Raw genomic sequence first — 21,995 nt, 5'->3', positions numbered from 1 at the left:
AAGAATCTCTAACATATAGCCACAGAAATAAGTCAAAGTTTATTATATACATATATATTACTTAGTTTGACATGGTCATAAATAGGAATTAACATTTCTGTGGTGATATATTTTATTTTTTTGCAGTCCCTGTGTACTAGTATATAGATGAGCTCAAAAACTTCAAGAGTACTTAACAACAAACTTGTAGTTTGTAGCAATAATATTAGGTGATTAATTAAGCCACAATGGTTATGATAAGTACTAATACTAGTGTTGAAGTTGTGTCTAGGGAGACAATTAAACCATTATGTCCAACACCAAATCACCTTAGAAACTACATTCTATCTTCTATTGACCAAAATTCTCCTCCCATTTACATCCCTGTGCTACTTTTCTATCTGAATAGTGCTGCAAATATTATTAACACGCATCAAAAGTTAATTATGTTGAGGAAATCATTAGCTGAGTGCCTAAGTGAGTACTATCCATTGGCTGGAACATTCAGAGATGACTATTCTGTTGTTGAGTGCAATGATGAAGGGGCAGAGTTCATTGAAGCTAGAGTTAATTTTGATATTTCACAAATAATTGGAACTTCAAATGTGAAGTTGTTGAATCAGTTGTTGCCTTTTGAATCCACTGGCAATTGGGGTAAGTTCAAGGAAAAAACAGATGAGAGGGAAGTGCTTGTTGCTGCTCAAGCCAATTTATTCAGGTTTGGTTTCTTTTTCTCTTTGTATAAACACCTTAACATGGTGTCATATTGTCTGTTTTGAGCCAAGTCTGCACGATTTTTCTTAAAATGTATCAAAATTTTAAGAGTATCTAATATTACTTCATAATTTAGGTATTTTTCTTTTCAACTATCAATGTGAAACTTTGTTGGCACATCCCAACAATTTACAAGCTAGTGGTGGCTGATTTTCTTGAACAAAACAAAAACACATAGGGACTTAGATCAAATTCCCTATAGGTCAAGTTTACGAGAAAAGAGAACGCCTCAATTCTTTAGTGTATTTTGAGCCGTAATATAATACTTCATCCGTTCCAATTTATATGAGTTAGTTTGACTTGACATGAAGTTGAAAGAAAGAAAGACTTTTGAAACTTGTGGTGTAAAATGAGTCACATATATTTGTGTGGCTAAATCATTTCATTAAGGTGTTACTAAATATAAAATTGTGTCATTTTTTTTAGCACTGACTAAAAAAAAAGTAAGTCATATAAATTGAGACAGATGAAGTAATTAAAGGGTGATCTTTCTAACAAACTAAACTTTTGAATGACATTGTCACATATGGTACTATAACATGTAGAAGGTCATTGGCTCAAAATTTCTTCTTTCATCTAATATTTGATACTCGTTTTGAACTCCCGATTAATCTTAATTCTCTCTGCATAAGCCACACTAAAGAGGGAACTATTCCCTATCAAGATTTTTTCATTGGCTAGTCTCACAAACGAGATCTATAGTTAATCTTGGAGGGATCTCATCCATCCCACAACAACTCTTAGTGGTAATTTCAAACTCACTATCATCAAAAAAAAAATATATACATCTTCACGTGAAATGTAACAGAAGAGCATGTTGAGATATAATATAATTAAATAATTAAAAGTGTGATTTCTATAACAAGTTAAGATCTAGTGCATGTTATAAGTCCAACTTGATTTTTTTCTTTTGCTTGTCCAAAGAGAAATTCAAATTCAAATCTTGGCACACCTTTTTTCCCTTTTCTCATCTCTCTGTCCTTGAACCTTTTCTTCAGGTGTGGTGGTTTGGCTCTAGGTGTGTGCATTTCTCACAAAATTGCTGATGGCACTTCAGTAGTTGCTTTCTTGAATTCATGGGCTTCCAAATCTTTAAATAACTATCATGGTGATCATGCTAAAATTGTCCCTCCTCCTATCTTTGATTCAGCGAAAAATTTCCCTCCTAGAGAAATGCCCCGTTATTCTCATGACACTGGGATAACTAACAAAACAATCGTCACAAAAAGATTTATTTTTGATTCATCATCTATACTAGCCCTGAGAAACAAAGCATCAAACGCGATTTCAACAGACGAATATGTCAAGTTTCCAACTCGAGTTCAAGCCGTTTCATCTCTCATATGGAGTCGCGTCCTCGCCCTTTATAGATCAAAGCCAAAATACACGAAAATTTGCGTAGCAGTTCATGCAGTGAACATAAGGCCAAGGATGGAACAACCAGTGCCTAATCACTTTTTTGGAAATTACTGGACAGTTGCAATAGCCTCTGCAGTGGTAAAAACAGAGCAAAATGTAGGGGACATAACACTATTGGTGGAAAAAATGAACAAATCAATTAGGAATATCAATGCAGATTATGTGAAAAATATGAATGTCGTTGCACTCGTGTCAGATTCTCCAAAAGTGCATCGCTTTTTGAAGACCAGACACTCACATGACAATAATTTTAAAGAGTCTGAACAACTTAGGTCGAGATTGAATGATAATTCAGTAGAAACAACAGTGAAAGATTTTATGAAGGGAGATTTAGAAGTGTGCAATTTTACAAGTTGGTGTAGGTTTCCAGTGTATGAAGTGGATTTTGGATGGGGAAAACCTGAATGGATTTGTAGTCCAATTAGATCTTTCAAGAATTTGGTGATATTAATGGGAACTAAGCATGGAAATGGAATAGAGGCATCAATTAACTTGTTGGAAGAGGATATGCCCCTTTTTGAAAATGATCCAGAGATTCTGTCTTTTGCTAATTATTGTCCATGATTCAAGAATAAACTTTCATAGACTTCAATTTTGAAGTTGTCTATCATTCTCATCCAACAATATTTTCTGTCAGAAGTGTTTTTCAAAACAAAAAAAAAAACTTTTTGAAGAATAGCATTTCTGTTTGGCTAATTAATTTTTTTTAAAAGAATAGTTTTATCAATGTTAAAACAGTAATTTGTGTTTGTATGTAGCTTTGAATTATCGGATTTATCTTAACGCAATACTTTCAATGCAGAGTATAAATTAATGTGTAAAATGTCACTTAAATTACAATAAATAGTAACTGTGGCCTATGATCCAATACTTTGAAAATATAATGCGTTCAACAGGGGGTGGGCATTCGAGATTCTGTTCAGGATTTCTAAATTTCGGGTTCAGTAATTTAGTAATCAATAGTTAAAATTAGATATTAAATATCAAATTTTTATATTTCGATTTAGTAATTCGATAATCAATAATATTATGTTGAAGTTGAAGTCGAATGTATTGTAAAGTTAATACGATTGCTCCAATTATTTTAATTTTTCTATGTAAAGACACGATATCATAGAACATCAACAAATAAAAAGATATGGAAGAAAAATAAATTGAAACAGCTAAAAACATATGTGCCAAGGAATTAAGGACAACCAAGGCGAATTGTTACTGAAACTTAGTGCCTAATCTTTTCAGATTCTAATGTTTTGTGATTAAAAAAAAAATGTAACGCTATATAGTAGTAAGTAGTAACTAGGAAATACTACCCATTGCAACATTGCCAATATTTTATCACTTTCTATAGTTAATTAGAAGCTAGCACCATGAAAAAAGGAAAATCAAAGGACCATTTCTTTTTTTAACACCTCCGAATTCATTTGTATTTGGGTTGTTTATTAATCTTTAATTTTCTCTTTGAAATTGTATTAATGAATAATGGATCTGTTTATATCGCAAGATCGAAAGGGTCCTGATGTAATGGGATCGCTTGGATTGTTACAACCAACTAAATCTAGACTTGTTCATTACTCCTACAGGGTATGACATTCATTAAATAAATCATTCGGTATTCAGAAATACCAAATACCAATGGCTAATGCCTCGTGCCAAATCTGAACCCAGATATCATAATTCTCAAATTTTATTCTCGAATACCGTACTGAATATCAAATTATCAAAATTTTGGTGAGTTTAATAATTCAGTTTTTGATATTTTATGCCCAGCCCTAGATTCAACGTTAAAACCTTAAAAATCAAATCCGTAGAACTTATATTGTGATCCGCCTCTGACTAATACTTCATAATCTAATTTGCCAGTTAATTACTCCTTTTTAGCCATTTGTTTCAGTACAGAAAGCTGAAACAATTTTTTAGAAAAAATTGAATGCATATACAGATCCAATTTCTAATTAATAATCAAGAAGGTAGAGAAAAAGAGAATTACAGGAACATTTTTACAAGTTAAACACAAAAATTTCACCCAGAGACAGGGTATTTTTGGCGCAAACTAATCATATATGCATTGAAAATTCACTAAACAAGTATAAATAATAAATTTCCAATCCAATAAACAAAATCGCCTGTGATAGAATTCTGAATTCAAACCTATAATATTCAAATCATGAATCATACCTTTGGCCAAAAAGAGCTAGCAACAACTTATATGACTAAAAGGAGCATACATTGAACTCTTCATGACACATATTACAAAACATAAAAAGTGTCATATAAAATGAAACAGAGACGGATAATTATTAGTGGCTGCATATAGTTAATATTTGGTTAACAAGGTAATAATCTATAATTAATTATTCTATAGGTGATGGGAGGAAGCACAAGCAATACAAGCAAGCAAGAGAATAGCAGAAGAAGCACCATCTTCTTCAACATTAGAGCCACCCCTCTTGAACTTGTTTGTTTTTCCTTTGTTGCATTGCATTAATTGCTTTTGTGCTTGGTAATTTTTCACCTCCTGTTGTTGCCTTATCTTCATTGCTTCTTCTACTCTAGATACCATTTTTTTTGTTTTATTTTCAAAGAAACTAGCTATTAATTTATTTATTTTTGAATTTGAAAGACTTAGTTGGGAAACAAACACTGATGTGCCTTCTTGTTATATAGGCCTCATCAGTAGCCACTAAGTGCCAAATGTGTAAATAATGGAGGTGTAGATGGAAATTTAAGTAAAGGGGAATAATAAAATAGTTGCTATATATATAAATTAAATAATTGTTAGATTTTGTGTCTTAGCTTCCCCTAGCCCATTTGAACATGTTTGGTGTAGAAGTTAAATAAAAAGATAATTACAGTTCAATGTGTTTGGGCGATCTTATTTAGATATAGTTTTGGTATAGAAACTAGCTACTACTTGAATAATTTGATAAAATATTGTAAAGTTAATTGGTATATATAGAGATCTATTTTTTTTAATTTTCATTTGTTATCTATTACTTCTTTTAGGATCACGACTAATCCAGATCACATTGCATAAGGTCTATTAAAAAATTCACTTTTATCTGAGTTTTCTATATTCTCGTAATTAAAACCTCAAATTTTTAATTAAGGATAAAAAAAATTGTATACGCCTCACCATCAAAAGTTTTTGGTTAAGTGTTACAGACAAATACAACTCAGATTTTTGCATCCATATATAGCTTTTAGCCTTTTACAGGTGAAACAGTAAACTATAGAAGAAAAACCTTGCACAATTTAAATCTTCTCCCACCAAGAACCAACCTTACAAAAAGCACAAAAAGGAAGTTGGAAAAGGTAAAGGCCAAGGCTGTCATGACAACGGTTATTATGGTTGGAAGAGTAATTATTACTTCCTCCATTTCAAAAAGAATAACATAATTTAATTTGATACAGAATTTAAGAAAATAAAAAAGATTTTTTAATTTTATAGTCCTAAGTTAAAGTTATATCAAATATACCAAAATGTCTTTTAATCTTATGACCTTAAACCTGTCACGTGAAAAATAGAAATTAAAGTATTGTCAAAAAAGGAAAGGGGTCATTTTTTTTTAAACAGACCAAAAAGAAAAATAAGTCATTCTTTTTTAAATGGATGGAGTACTATTTCTCATTCAATTCTAAGGAGAGACTAGTTACAATACAGCCAAACCTTTGTATCCTTTGTTCCAATATTTTTTTTAATTGTTAAAATAAAATATTATATAAAAAACATATAATATAATATAATATGAAAGACTGGTTACGTTCCAAAGAAAATATAATTAATATTGCAAAATATTAATATAGAGAATAATTATTACAAGGGGATTTTGAATGTATAACTAAAAAAACCACAATAGAAATGAAGTTTTTACTTTATTGACTCTGATTAAAGCTTGAAAGATCATATCCATTCCTCTGATGATTAATTATTTAGAAATTAATTCCTTTTTCTACTGCTAATTTCTTTATTTCAAAATTCAAAGCTAGAAATAAATAAACAAGTATTTTTCAGTCAAAGTACCACGTGAGTTGAGAAACAAGAGATTCAACTCCTTGCGGATGAGAGCATAAAGGAGGATCGACGAGACCAACAAGGATTGTGGTTGGGTATTAAGTACTTCTTCATCTTTAATAAAAAATTTTGAATTTGATTTGTCTTTATTAGAGAGTATTTTATCCTTCAATACTAAATTTTTCGATGTTAATTCAAATTTAATTGGGCTCTATTGAAAGGACAGAACACTGAATGAAAAAAAAAAAAAGGAAGAGGAGGATTGGTGAGATTCATCCAATTGGGAAACATGTCAATATTAGTAAACTGTACATGTATTTACAAAACAAATGCGCATCGATCGTTTCAATTTTTGGATAGGAGACTTTTGGCTCTTAGCAAGAGATACATATATTATACATATATGCATTGTATAGAACAAATTATATGTCGTTACATCATGGAAACAAACACAAAGTCAGTTTACTTTTTTATAAATAAAAAATTGTGTGGGGGTGGGGGAGTCCTAAACTCCAAATAATTGAAGGATTTAACTTATATATACGATAATGTAATCACATTTTTAGTGTATTTAATAGTAAGTCATATCGGGTCATTTGCTGCTTCTTTTTTTTCTTAAAGTTGTTAATCCTATTTATGATGGATGATGTGATGAACGTATATTTATTATTTTCTATTCAAGTTCTTGTTCAAATTTTTTAAAAAAAATAATTAAAAAAATTAAATTCTTATTGCCACATGATGTCTCTAACCTAGCCATAATATATTCTACTACACTTCGATTTCTTTTATTTTAAAATATTTTTATTTTCATATTTATTTTAATTTTAATTGTTTTGGTTCTGCAATTAGTTCATGAAATACCATGTGCAAGGGCATGTGTGCATGTTCTACTACTGTATTTCTTCATCCTCGTCTCCATGCCCAGGTTTTCTTCAATGAAAATGAAATACATACAACAACACCCCAGTGAAATTCCACAACGTGGAGTCTGGAGAGGGTAAAGTGTACGCAGACCTTACTCCTACCAAGGTAGGACGGTTGTTTCCGAGAGACCGTCGGCTCAAAAGAAGCATAAAAAAAGGTCAAATAAGGCTAAGAAGTTCAAAGCGATATGGGAGAGCAAATAACGAATAACACAAATAAGAAAATGAAATACATATGATATATATATACAAATGCATAACCAATATACAGAGTTAAACTTTTGTTTTACAAAGTTTGAGTTATAACAATATGACCAGATTCTATGTATATTTACAAATAATGTAAAGACCAAATTAAATGTATGAAACATTGAGGACCAAATTGTCTTGTTGCATATGAAAGAGAGACAATGAATGGGGTTTGAGTGCATGAGCCCATTATTTTGGGATCATGGCTCAAGAAAATGGGTTGTTGGCCATTTTCTCAACAACTATTCTTTCTCCTCTGACCCTTGTAAATCTTGATTGATGGATATTTCTATTCCTAAATTTTGGACCACTCAATTGTTGACCATCAAATTTAATACTTAGAAATAAGACTCATGAGCAGAAACGGATCTAGACTGTAATTTATGATTTCATCATGAATTTAATATCTTTTATTCAACCTATGTATATGTAATAAAAAAAGACTATATATCAATAAATATTTGTTTAGAAACTTTTTGTTGTTATTGTATATTAACTTAAGGTCATAATAAGAAATTATAAATTTTGAATTTTGAATTGGGAAAATTATGCGAATAAGCAAACATATACTAGTTAATTAGCTAATATAGCTATAATTTGAATTAATTACGGCTCGCGGCAAATATATAACTGTAATTACAGTTTGAGTTTTGTATAATTCATGTGATTATATACAAATGTTGTGCGTGTTATACAAACGTTGTGCGCCAATTTGAGTTTGTTATAATTCGCGTGATTTATACAAACGTTATGCGTGAATCGAATTGTATAGAAAAATATATAAATACTACAAATTGTATAGCGAATTATACAAACGTTGTGCATGAATTGTATAGTGAAATATAAAAATGTTATACAAAAACTGTGAATTGTATAGCGAATTATACAAACGTATATAAATGTTGCGCGAATTATACAAATACTGATATAACTATAGCTACGAATTATAAATAGAAAATTATAACTATGGAGCATAATTAAGGTATTTTTATGTAACTATATGCGAAAATTCCTATTTTGAATTAGTATATAGCCTATGTGTGTAAATACTTACTAAACTTGGTCCTCCTACTTGTTTTACAAAAGGCAACCAAGATACAGACTGGAAGTTGAGATGGATTTTGTCCCATTCTCCCTGTAGTGGAATTATTTAAGTTTATGTACATCTTGTGTTGGAGCCTGACGATTCAATGAATAAAAAACTATTTTAGTGAGTATTTTTTAATAAACAACTAGTGATTTTAGTGATATTTTTTATTTATTATATTTATAGCAATACTAAATAAATTTGCGATGTATTAAAAATAAATTATGCATGAAATATAAATGTATTATAAGTGTTTTGAAATATATTATGCTTGTTCAGTAAGAAATTGACACAATATATTCTAAGTGTATTAAAATGTGTACTAAATATATTATCCATGAATAAAATTTGTATTATATATGTGTTATAAATTATTTTTCACAAAATGTATTAAAATTATATTATAAATATATTATAAGTGTCTAGTAAAAAAAAAAATTGCTACAAATGATAGATATTTAATATTTTCTTAATATATCATATATGTGTAACTTTCCCTTCAATCAAACCAACCAAGAGTCTTGGGCCAGTCATTCAATGGTGGTCGGCGAAAAGTCATTTTAAAGGAAACTGATATAAATACACTATATTAAGAAAATATTTATCATTTTTAATAATAATTATTTTTTTCATTTGACACTTATAATACAAGTTTTATTCATGGACAATATATTTATCGCACACTTTAATACACTTATAATATATTGTGTCAATTTCCTACCAAACAAATATAATATATTTTAAAAAACTTATAATACATTTATATTGCATGCATAATTCACTTTTAATACATGACATATATATCATAATATTACTATGTATTGCTATAAATGATAATAAATAAAAAATATTGCTAAAATCAGTAATTATTTATTAAAAAGTGTTATCTTTGATAATTTTTTCTTTCTTTTTCAATACATCTTTATGGGCTATGTTGCATCCGGGCCAAAATCAATCAAGTTCGAAAACCTTCAAGCCCCCAAAAGCCCAATATTACTTGGGAAAACTATACAAATATGACCTCCAAACTTTTTAACTGAATTGAACCCACGACCCAATATGAATTTTTATAGATATAATGTTATATAATATTATATATTGAGATACATAACGTAATATTTATGTTGGACCGTATATCTTTGAAATCTATAAAATTTATTTATAAATCACATTAAGTGAATGCAATTTATTTCTTATCATACATCTCTTTATTTTTATTTCCTTTTCTTGATATTTGAGCGCATAGTAAAGTAGAGTTAGGAATATTGCATAAAAAGCCTTCACAAATAAGTATAATTGTTTATACAGAAGGGTAGTACACACATTAGTACGTTGTCTAACCCCTATACCACCTTATTCATATGGAAAGTTAAGAGTGTCCCATGAAGCCCCTGATATTTCCTTTAAATTGTCAATTTTTTGTGATTCATAATACTTTTATGTAGTTTTAAAATATGTAAATCGTTTTTCAAAAATATTATAAATTATATATTCAAAATAAAAAAATATGAACTATCAAAATTTAAATTATGTAATATAAATTGGAGGAAGAGACTATTATTTTTGATTGGGTCCAAAAAAGTTGTAAAAATTGTGCATATGAGTTGGCCTTACATATAGTTGGATGGACACTCAAATCAAGGGGCAGACGATTGAGTGAGTGGAAGTCTCTTTCCAACTTGGCCATCGTGGGGCACCTAACCGCCCCCCAACGCACATTTTTTTTCTCCACACAATTTTCCGTGATCCCGTTAGGATAAAAAGCTACATTTCCGCCTTCTTCTACAATTTACCCATCCGTACTGTCACCTGAAGTCCCAGTTCCCCGTTTCAAATTTAGTGTCTGTTTGATTATGAATATTTTTATTTGTGATCATACAATTGTTGTATTTTTCTGAAATTCATCTTAAAGTTGATTTTTTCTTTTTACTATAATCACTTTTAATTTCTTATAAAAAATTAAAAATAACTTTAATTTATATTCATATTCAAAGTCAATTATCTTGATGTCGAACGGGAAGAGGAAATGGTCTTACTTACTTAAAAATAATAAAAAAGAGGATATAATTTAAATTTAATTTTTTTTCTAGATACTATTATTATTATTATTATATTCAAATGCTCATTTAAGGAATGTGTGTGCACCTCAACAAATGCTATGAGACACCTATTATTTCTTATAAGGTCACTGTTTAGCTTTAAACTAGTGATTCAAAATCACAATTAAATTTGTATTCAATGAACAAATATATACATATTATAATGATCAAGTAATATATTTTTGATGTTAAATGAATTACTAATGAAATGTAATTGGAAGTAGTCGTATATAATAATAGTAGATTATAAAATAATAAGTAAAAAAAGTTAAGTTGATATTATTGTATTGTTTTCGACGGACATGTTAGGCAACATCATTGGGTTAGGGAAGGTAAAATATATGCAAATCTTATTACTACCTCGTGAAGATAGAGAGATTCTTTTTCGAAAAACCTTCGGCCCAAAAGTATGAGCCCCAATTAAGAGAGAAAAACAATATATGTAGCATAACAGCTAAAACGAAAAGTGATGCAAATTCTGCAAGACAAGAACAATAATAATAGCAAAATTATGTGATAATCAAAAGGCAATAACAACACAACTATAATGGCACGCCTAGACCTAAGACCAACTCTAAACTGTCACAAGGCAAAACAACATTCTACCCCTACTAGCCTTCTACCCTAATACGCGACCTCCACTCCTTTCTATCTAAGATCATGTCCTCGGTGATATGAAGTTGCGTATATCTTGTCTAATCACCTCTCTCCAATAATTTTTCGGTCTACCCCTACCCCTCCACACAACCCCCAAATTCAACTGCTCGCACCTCCTAACTTGGGCGTCGACACACGTCATTTGCACACGGCCAAACCATCTCAGTCTCGCTTCTCTCATCTTGCCTGCCACAGAGGTCACTACCACCTTCTTCCGAATAACTTCATTTCTAATCTTATCACTCCAAATATGTCCATACATCCATCCGAACATCTACATCTCCGCAATATGCATCTTCTGAATATGAGAGTTATTGACTGGCTAACACTCCATTCCATAAAATAACTACAGTCTAACCATCATTTTGTAGAATTTATCTTTAAGTTTAGGTGAGCAACAAATATTTTTATAGTTTAATCCTAATGTGTTTTAAATTCAACACTTTTGAGTTGTCACATCCGTGATTTGAAAAACCATTAAAGTAAAACATGATTTTTTTTCGAAAACAATTATAAGAGAAACTTATCATGAACCATTCTATCTCATTATACCGAACCTCTAGCGAACTGGAGCTGCTATGTGAATGCGTCCTTGTACTTCAAAACTTAAGTGGTCGTTTGATAGTTGTATTAGAAATAAATTATCTATGTATTAATTTTCATATAGCTTATACGACGTTTGATAGGTAGATAGAAAATAAGTTATTCATGTATAAAATTAATACAATGTTTGATTGAAAATTGAGAAACCAACAAAATCAATATATGTATAAATTATGAGTGAATCTACATATTATTTTATGCAAAGTAAAAGATAAATAACTAATACACATATAACTTATATCTAATCAATAGTTAATATCCGCATAAAAATGATACATAAGTTTCCTTGCATAACTCTAAGGGTCTGTTTGTAAAGGCACTTGGTGATTAGAATTGGTGTAATTACTAGGTACTAGCCTAGTAATTACACAGTCTAGTAATTACGATAACCTGTTTGTTTGCCACAGTGTAATTTTAGTGTAATTACAATTGTTCTGTTTGATTACACAAGTCTAATTATAATGTTATATTAAATTTTAAAAATAAAAGTTAATTTTCTAAATTTAAAATTTATATTAGACAAATAAGGATCTTTATAAATGAAATTTTATTTATATTTTTTAAATTAGTACATTTTAAATAATTTAATCAAATAAATTATAAGATTTTTATGAACATCATGAAATGTATGTTTGGAAAAAATGTTAATATTATAAATATAATGTCATAAAATTATTAAAACATTTGAAAAAATAATAATCTATCAAGTATAACTAAAAAATAAATAGTTTGTAATGTGAAATATCAAGTCAATACTACTAAACAAATGAAATTGAAAATATGACAAAAATCCTAAATTTTAAACAAAAAATTTAACATAATGCTCTTATATCAAATTTTAACACAACATACATAAATATAATTCTATAAATTATAATACTAACAAAAGTATGCAAATAAAATAATAAATAATTAAATAATATGAAAAATTAAAGGTTGAGAATGGGAATAAAATGAAATATAAATAAATATTTAGAAACTATTATAATAATAAAATATTTTTTAAATAAAAAGATATAAATTTAAATAAAAGAAGAATTTTAAAAAGTTTCATGTAATTACATGCACCAATTCATTACCTTCCCTTGGAATTAAAAAATGTAATTACTCCCATCAATTACTCTCTTACCAAATAATTACTTAATCTACCAAACATATCAAAAAAATATAATTACTCTCCATTACACCAAATATGTCCTAATCAGCAAATGACCCCTAATGGTGATTTCTAAGTGGAAGTCCGGTGCATAACTCTAATCTGCACCAATCTCATTTTTGTAGGAAATCAAATTATTCCATTTATTTAGAATTGAGAAAACCAATAAAGTGAAATCGCATTACTTACCGGTTCTCCCGGTCTCCCATTACTAGCCACTTCTATAATAAAACTTCCATTCCATTTAACAAAAATCACTTCATTTTCCCTCTCAGTTCACAAAAAAACTCATGGGTGGTATATCTGTTTTCTTTTTTTTACTTTTTTCTTCAATTTTTTCTTGCAAGTATCTTATGTTTCAGTTCACGGGCTTCGACTAATTCCGTTTTTTTTCCTTATCTTCTTTGTAAATTTTTTGCAGCCAAGATTAAGATTGGAATCAATGGTATATAATCTGTTAATTTTTTATTCTCGTCTGAATTTGTAAATTTAGTATGTTTTGGTCTACTTGGTTTTGGCTAAGATCGGGTTTCGAATGTTGTTTTGTTTGAAGGTTTTGGAAGAATTGGCCGATTGGTGGCCAGGGTGGCTCTCCAAAGAGATGACGTTGAGCTCGTTGCTGTTAACGACCCCTTCATCACCGTGGAGTACATGGTAAATGGCAATTATTAATGATATTTATATATGAATTAAGCTTTAAGCTCAGTTTAGTTTGGGTTGATTATTCGTCTGTATACATTTTGTTCATCCAATTGTGCATTAGTATATCAGTGAATCTATTGCTTGTTTCTGGGGGGTTTAAGTATATGATGATTGTTGCAGACATACATGTTTAAGTATGATAGTGTACACGGTCAATGGAAGAACAATGAGCTCAAGGTTAAGGATGGGAAGACTCTTCTCTTTGGTGAAAAGCCTGTTACTGTATTTGGCATTAGGTAAATATATCGCTAGCTTTTCATTAACAAATGAAAACTGCATTAGAATTTCTCGTGTCAAGTCGAATTACTGATTGAACTTATTCTATGGATATCTGAAGAAACCCAGAGGAGATCCCATGGGCTGAGGCTGGAGCAGAGTACATCGTGGAGTCAACGGGAGTCTTCACTGATAAAGACAAGGCTGCTGCCCACTTTGAAGGTTTGTGATCTTATTTTCCCTTCCTTGCCTCTAATCACAAAGGAACTGTTTGTAGGTAATATGAATTTGATTTTTCATAGTACATAGTTTGACTCTCACATATAATATTTTCCATCATGGCCTGAAAACTTGGTGCCTGATACCATGTAGCGGACTTGGTTGTCATTTTTACTAAAAGATCCAGATTGTGTGTATTTTGAATGTAATTTTTAAGTGTTAGTACTGATGCTTAGTGCTTTATGCATTTGTTAGTGAAGTTGCAATTCTTGATGCTTTGCACATGTGTAATTTTGTTTTCTTTTCATGTGCATTTAAATTTGTGGAAACTTAAGGACATTACGCTGTCATCTTGAAAGCAGTTGACAACAATATTGATTTTCTATACATCGAGTCTAGGTGTATTACATTGTTTGTATTAGCTCTATAAGCTTTTTTAGTGCAAATTGATGCTAATGCTATGATATATAACTGTTGAATGCTTGGGTTAATATGGTATCACATATTTCTTTGCACATCTAGCTTGAGTTCCGGCATTGGTTAGTTGGTGTTAAGTACCTGCTTAATTTTTTGGTTGTTGTTATCACCAGGGTGGTGCTAAGAAAGTAATCATTTCTGCTCCTAGCAAGGATGCTCCTATGTTTGTTGTTGGTGTCAATGAGAAGGAATACAAGCCAGACCTCAACGTCGTTTCTAATGCTAGCTGTACTACTAATTGCCTTGCTCCTTTGGCAAAGGTTCTCTTTTTGTTTCTTGCCCTGCTCTTCATTTTAATATTTGAGCCTATATGTGATATTTAAATGATTTCTCAATTTCTGGCGTGACTTTTCAGGTTATTCATGACAGGTTTGGAATTGTTGAGGGTCTTATGACTACAGTTCACTCCATAACCGGTAAGTATTGCTTTATATGTTAGAAGTTAATACAGCTTCTGTAGCTTGTGTACTAAGTAGTTCTTATTCTTATAACTCAGCCACCCAGAAAACCGTTGATGGACCATCAGCTAAGGACTGGAGGGGAGGAAGAGCTGCATCATTCAACATTATCCCCAGCAGCACTGGAGCTGCTAAGGCTGTTGGAAAGGTGCTACCATCATTGAATGGAAAGTTAACAGGAATGTCTTTCCGAGTTCCAACCGTCGATGTCTCTGTGGTTGATCTCACAGTGAGGTTGGAGAAAGAAGCTACCTATGATGAAATCAAGGCCGCTATCAAGTAGGATTGTGTACCTTACTCTGTTACCATCCCACTTACCTGTTAAAAAAAAATACAAAAAACTTGTGTGCTTCATACAATTCTGGCAAGTATATACTGCACGTCCGCCTCCATAGATTTATCCGCCTCCATAGATTTATAATTCATGCGAAAAAAGAGCAATAGTGCTGGGGTTAGGCCAGTAGAAAAGGCCTTGTGGCTCCTACTCGTCTTGTATTTATGGTTGCCATCTCGTTTATATTAATTTCCTTTTTGTTTTTGCAATGGCATTTCATCAGGGAGGAGTCTGAAGGAAAATTAAAGGGAATTCTAGGTTACACTGAAGATGATGTGGTATCTACAGACTTTGTTGGGGACAACAGGTGAGGATGGATTTTCAAAGTTTTGTTCCCTATTATGTGTCTGAATGAAGATGATGAATGGTTTTTCCTCGCTCAAAACAACAGATGTCAATTGCTTCTGCGTAATGCATTTTTCGTGACCTCAGCTGAAGTATTTCTCTTGTAAATTCCCCTTATACTGACCCAGCATGAACCAGACTAGAGAACTGAAGTGTTAAATTTGATGGATTGTAATTTATATGAAAATAACTTGCAGATCAAGTATCTTTGACGCAAAGGCTGGAATTGCTTTGAGCAAGAGCTTTGTGAAGCTTGTTTCTTGGTATGACAACGAAATGGGCTACAGGTAAATCTTAAAAATTCACAGGCCTTTAAATTTAGAGCTGCTGTAAATTGTATTATTGCATGGGATCTTATTCTCCTTTACAATAACCATGTTAGGCAGCATTTAATGGTTTGTTGTCTGCTGCTAATGTTTTTTCTTGCTGGGAGTGCAGCACACGAGTGGTGGACTTGATTAAGCACATGGCATCAGTCCAGTGAAGTGGAAGTTTCGAGCATGAGGTGACGCTTGCTAAGCATATTTAGAAGAGGAAAAAAGCAGTTTAAAATAAAGTAATACGAGAAGCTGTTTGACGAGTTTGAAGGTGGCTGTCTGTTTACTATTGAATTTTCATTTGGGGTCTTTTGTTGGATTGTGGTTTTCCCCAATTTTCAAATGTGTCTGCAAAACTCTGGATATGTTGTTTTGTCTTGCTATCAATGTATAATAACGTTAGACACGCACTTATCTTTCTCACTGTCCCCCTCTTCCCTCCCCCAACAAAACCGACCACAAAAAAGACGATAAAAAACAAAAAGGAATTAGGTTGTGGATTGGAGGAATTGGTTGGTACTGGGCCAACTGTATGTAATAAAGGGCTTGTCAGGTGCCTTTCCATGCCTTCAAAAAGCCAGTTATAAAGTGGTACGACGGTGTCACACAGCCTGGTGCTTGATGAAAGTGAGATCAAGAAAAACAGTGCATCACTAATCGTATTGTCGATAAAGTTTGCCCCTTCACTTTCTCTTTGTCAATTTTCGTTTGTTGCTATGGAATCTGCAATGGGAGGAAGGATTCCACCTTGCAAAGCAAAAGAGCAAAAACAAACAAATTTCTAGCTAGTGTTCTGGTTGTGCTCATGTAGAAAGAAATCAAGGAGATATATTTGATGATGGGAGTAGTGATTGAAAATGAAGTACATATACCCCCTCTCGTATTAAAAGGACTAGATAGATACAGGAGTAGTTTACTTCGTTGATTTGTCTTCCACCTGACTCCTTAACCAAAATCAGCAGTCAAGTAGAGATGCATTAGGGTATATTTGGTAGGGAGGAAAATGTAGATACGTAAGCAAAAAAATATAAGAGAAATATCATGAAAGGTAGAGGTAGAGGGTAGGGGCTAAGGGGTTGAGAGGGTAAATATGAGGTGTGTTGGAAGTTGGGAGAACACAATCGTTTGTCTTTTCTCCTTTCACCAGAGAAGTCATTTTCAAAGAATTATTTTTCAAAATTTTGACCAATTGAATATGAAAAAATTGAATTAGAAAATGAACGTACCCTAGTGGTAAATTTTTTACCATCAATTGAAGCATGTCAAGTAAGTGAATGGTTGATAATTCAAGGAGAGTTTGTGTTTTACACCCTTTTATGTACAATAATATTCACCATGTCCCCTGTTGATTCCTCAACTGAATCAGACTTTTGTTTTTGTTGTTTTCAAGCTTGAATTGCATCATCGACTTGAAGTTGAGTAGTTTTGTTCTCTATATCCCACTAATCAAGAAATCTTAGTATCTCAAAGATGGTGTGGAAGTAGTATATAAAACTTTTGAGAACTGATATATGTGTTGAAATCCATTGTAACATGAAATAATAGTCAAGGCGTAGAAAATACATATCAGGTATGGGTAGACTCTCTATCTATATTCATGCTTCCACTTCTATTAAACCCAAAGTTGCTAATTACATCACTAATGGCCAATGGAATATTAGTATTCTCTCTAAACAACTTCCTTATCATATTTTAAGAATTACTATTCACTATCCTAGTCTAGATGACCAGCCTATTTGGACGACTAACATAGATAGGAGATTCAGTAGTAATTCGGCTTGAAACTTTATTAGGAATAAGCACAATTTGTCTGAAATTAATAATATGATATGGCCTTTTTCTATTTGGAAAGTGTTGAGATACAAAATTGTGGTGGACTCCAATAGAGGTATATTTAATCTTGGTTTAGCTCCTAAATGTGATTGTTGTATAGTTTCCTCTTCCCAGATGAAGAGCATTTTGTCACGCCCCGGGAGGGTACCCTAGACGTAACCGGCACCCGAAGGCCATTTCTGACCTCCGAGCGAACCACTTGGTACAGTCATTCATTCATTCAAGCACATTCTCTTAGCGGAAACTCAATTAAGGAAATTACGTCTCATAACATAAGGGCCGAAGGCCAAACATTTACAATCAAAGAAGATAATCAAAATAGGACTCCTCAAAATGACTGCTCGACCTCCCACACTCCAGTCTATGAAGCCTCTATTCAAGTTTAAAAGGTGTCAATGACAAGCCCATGGCTACCGACAATCTGAATAAAGAAAAGACAATCAAAACTGTACAAGAAGGCCCAATATCCTCCGGAAACTAGGAGGACTCACCGACTGGCTGGAAGTGTATGTGGATCTTCAACGGAGCGCCGATTGATGATCTCTAGTATCTGTCTCTGCATCATGAAACGATGCAGGCCAAATGGCGTCAGTACATGGAATGTACGAGTATGTAAAATGGCCGAATACAACGAACATCAAGGAAGAATAAATCAACTCGGGAGCTCAACTCAAAAGGAATGACAACTCAATCAAATGTCCCAAGTCCAAACAAGAATATGATTTAGACTGGACCAATCATATACAATTCAACTCAATTTGACTCAGATTACTATCAAAACATATTTGGGAGTTTCTCTTAACCGACAATCAACACTTACGAGCCAGTGAAGGTACAACGAAACGACGTCGTTGCCACGCCCATTCATACCTTGCCAGGGCATGAACGACGAACACTCATGGATCCAATCCAACCAGGTCCTATAATGTCAGGACAAAAGCTCTCGGGGAAGCATCCGACTTTAACGGTTCAATCCCCCCTACGTTTGGCAACACAGGTATTGGGTTTGAGTATGGACTATACTCTTGCCCAATTCGGTGCTCGATACTCCTCCCAAGACTCAATGCTCATAAAACTCCATCAAATTAACTCAATCAACTCATATCAACAAGTCTCATTACAACCTTGTCAACTAATCAACTCTATCACAATCAAATCTCAATCTCAATGCTCAATCTCAATCATATGTTCAAGGAAGTTTTAAATGCACCTATATAACATCATCTAGATATAATCAATCATTACCTCCATCCATTTGAGAAAATCCTTGTGACTCATCACATCCTCAAGACTTCAAATCGACATTTTTATAATAAGCAACATGTTTAAGAAAATAGTATACTTTATCAAGTCTACATAATTAAGAAGACCAATAAAACATATTTAGCAACTCATTTCTTCATCATCTCATACCCACATAAGGGCTCATTTTAGGAACCTCTTAGCTCAACAACATTAATACATAAATAATTAAATAAGATGGGAACAATACTCATTCAAACATGTACCATACCAAGAAACTCCATTTTCATGGATATCTAGCCTCAAAACAAGAATAGGGCACATGGGTGGACTCAACCCATGTTTTGGATAGCCTTACATACCTTAGTGAAGACTTGGAGAAAACCTTGAGGTTGGGTCTTCAATGGAGGACTCTAATCTTGAAGCTTCTTGGACTCCTTTTTGGTTAGAAGTGGAGAAGAAGAGTAGAGAGAGAAACTAGGGCTTTTAGAGAGAGGGAGGGGCTGAAGAAAATGATCCCAAAATACACAAGGATTGTGTATATATAAATTTGGGAAATTTCCCAAATTGCCCTTTCTCCAAATTCTGAAAATTAGGCAAAAATGCCCTTGGCGCGATAGTGGCGCGTCGCGCCCTTACAGCGCCAAGGCCAATTACGCCTAAAACCTGCACAATTTTTAGTGGCGCGTCGCGCCAGGGACCAAACTACTGAGACATGTTTCTGGCGCGATAGTGGCGCGTCGCGCCCTTACAACGCCAAACCTATTGTCCTAAATTCTGGGAATTTGGCCTGAAAAACCCTGCACACTTTTAGTGGCGCGTCGTGCCAAGGACCAAACTATTGAGGCATGTTTCTGGCGCGATAGTGGCGCGTCGCGCCCTTACAGCGCCAAGGCCATTTCCCCAGCAGTTGTAACCCAGGCCAAAATGAAATCCCTGTCGTGCTAGTTCGTCTTCGGATCGTCATATCTTTTGACTCCGAACTCCAAAATTTACGTTCTTGGTGGCGTTGGAAAGAAGATTCGACGACCTTTATTTTGATAGGTCGTGGTCCACCCGGATTGACGTCTTTCGAAAGATAGGGTCGTTAAAAGTTGACCCTTACATGAACTCGTCCTAAACTTAGCCACGACGGATATTTTGGACTTAGCTCGGTCCTAGAGGCCCTCAATGACCCCACATCACCTCCAACGCTCTTAAATTTACCAGGGACTCATCTCAACTCAAGCACATATTTCGAAATAAATACGATGGGCCCCCCCACGTATGCAAAGAAGGCCCGAATCTTAGGAAAATTTTGAGGGGTGTTACACATTTATTGATGAATAGTCTTATTGGGAAAACCGTTTATAAATATTTCAATCAAATTTTTGGTATTGTAATAGATCAAGAAAGTCTTACAAAGATTGATTACCTGGCGGATGAAAAGGGATCACAACTCTATTCACAAACTAACTTTACAAGTTATGCCTGAAATTATTATTTAACTGATTTGAAAAGCAAGATGTAAATGCATATTTGAAGGGATGAAGATGTCTTCTACCAGAATCATCTTGAAAGTCACCCAACAAATCAACATCATTGCTCACAAATAACTCCTCGATATCCCTCCTTAAATGAAATGGATCCACTTTATCGATCTTATGGAGAAGGCCAAGATTAGTACAACTATTGTAGCAGTGAAGTTGCTAGCCTGAGGCGGGATGGATGAAACTAAACACACATCGATGTTCGAAAGACAATCCAGGGCAATGTGGTGGTGGAAGGTGCCACTATCATAGACAAGTCTGGAAGATTAAGTATAGCATATATCACCCCTGTGGAAATAAAGATCAATATTTATGCAGAAACTATGGCTTTGAAAATAGTCGTGGAATGGTGTATGACAAATGGGGTGAGGAATATAGAAATCGAAAGTGATTCATTTTTTTTGGTGGACGACTTTTAGATGGACAAACATCATTTTCCCTCATTCAGATAGAAAGAGAACAGGAAACAAATTGTTTTGGACACTTAAATCCTTAGATATTACTCTTTTAATCTCCATGATTTATTTTTATAAAAAAAAAATTCTTACCCATGATTAATTAATTCCAACATTTGTGAGAGCTAAAATAGTTATTCCTACTCCTATTATGCTTGAAGCATGTTCCAATCATAGAGGACTCGAATGGTTAACCAATATCCAACTTTTATAAAAGTTTTTGTGATGAAATAAAAAAGTATCGGTCTCAAAGTGATGGATGACCTTTGAATTACTTTGTTTTTAAAAAATAAGCAGGTAAAACTTTTAAAACTTTCTGATCCATAAATTTGTACTGTGTAAACTTGCAATAACTATTAGTTGAAGAGGAATACAAAGGAGAAAACTTTCATCTTGAAATGAGTACCTTTTAATGTTTAGAAGGTCCATTCTATATTCTGGTATAATTATTCTATCTAAGAAAGAGCTTAGTAGTACTTAATAGTTGTAGCTGCAAAGTCTTTTTTTTGTAAGTTCTCAACATAAATAAATGATCCTTTAAGCTTCAAAATTGGTTTAAATTTGTCTTCTAAATTTGATACCAAAACGGGTTTGACACGAAAAGAAGTATTTTTAAATTCTAATGAAAAATAAGTTTTTTTTGTATTTCAAGAATATACTTTCTCCCCAGGTGCACTAGGCAAGTTATCTTCTTGATTTTTAACTAATTTTTTTTTCTTAATTGCTTTTTTTAACCAAGCAAATATGATTTAACTTTTTTTTTGGGGGGAAAACTTCCCTACCAAACACACCCCAAATGTGAACAAGTTCTCTAATAACTTCACAATTTTGGATAGTTTTCAACTATATTGGTGACTAAAATCTTCTAAACTAGTCATTTGTTATAAATGTTGATTAGAGTTATGTA

The 21,995-nt window shown here is 32.6% G+C and overlaps 2 protein-coding genes across 2 annotated transcripts; both read left to right on the top strand.

Annotated features, from left to right (window-relative positions):
- The first annotated feature begins 227 nt into the window (after positions 1-227).
- Positions 228-2,736, top strand: LOC129900151 (stemmadenine O-acetyltransferase-like). The gene is made up of 2 exons (XM_055975094.1): positions 228-697; positions 1,752-2,736. The coding sequence occupies exons 1-2, from the start codon at positions 228-230 to the stop codon at positions 2,734-2,736; spliced, it is 1,455 nt and encodes a 484-aa protein (XP_055831069.1).
- A 10,488-nt stretch (positions 2,737-13,224) lies between these two features.
- Positions 13,225-16,439, top strand: LOC129900309 (glyceraldehyde-3-phosphate dehydrogenase, cytosolic-like). Its single transcript, XM_055975259.1, has 11 exons — positions 13,225-13,258; positions 13,383-13,406; positions 13,515-13,615; positions 13,784-13,899; positions 14,001-14,096; positions 14,685-14,835; positions 14,931-14,991; positions 15,072-15,312; positions 15,591-15,674; positions 15,910-15,999; positions 16,151-16,439. The coding sequence occupies exons 1-11, from the start codon at positions 13,252-13,254 to the stop codon at positions 16,194-16,196; spliced, it is 1,017 nt and encodes a 338-aa protein (XP_055831234.1). The 5' UTR covers positions 13,225-13,251; the 3' UTR covers positions 16,197-16,439.
- Positions 16,440-21,995: the final 5,556 nt, after the last annotated feature.

Source organism: Solanum dulcamara, chromosome 8, assembly GCF_947179165.1.
Source record: "Solanum dulcamara chromosome 8, daSolDulc1.2, whole genome shotgun sequence".
NCBI lineage: Eukaryota > Viridiplantae > Streptophyta > Magnoliopsida > Solanales > Solanaceae > Solanum > Solanum dulcamara.
This window is presented reverse-complemented; position numbering and strand designations above follow the sequence as displayed.

Excerpts from the sequence above, each read along its gene's own strand:
- LOC129900151 (XM_055975094.1), top strand. The coding sequence starts at position 228 with ATGGTTATGATAAGTACTAATACTAGTGTTGAAGTTGTGTCTAGGGAG. Across the intron at positions 698-1,751 it reads GCTCAAGCCAATTTATTCAG|GTGTGGTGGTTTGGCTCTAG; the intron begins GTTTGGTTTCTT and ends CCTTTTCTTCAG.
- LOC129900309 (XM_055975259.1), top strand. Across the intron at positions 14,097-14,684 it reads GACAAGGCTGCTGCCCACTT|CCAGGGTGGTGCTAAGAAAG; the intron begins TGAAGGTTTGTG and ends TTGTTGTTATCA. Across the intron at positions 14,992-15,071 it reads TACAGTTCACTCCATAACCG|CCACCCAGAAAACCGTTGAT; the intron begins GTAAGTATTGCT and ends CTTATAACTCAG.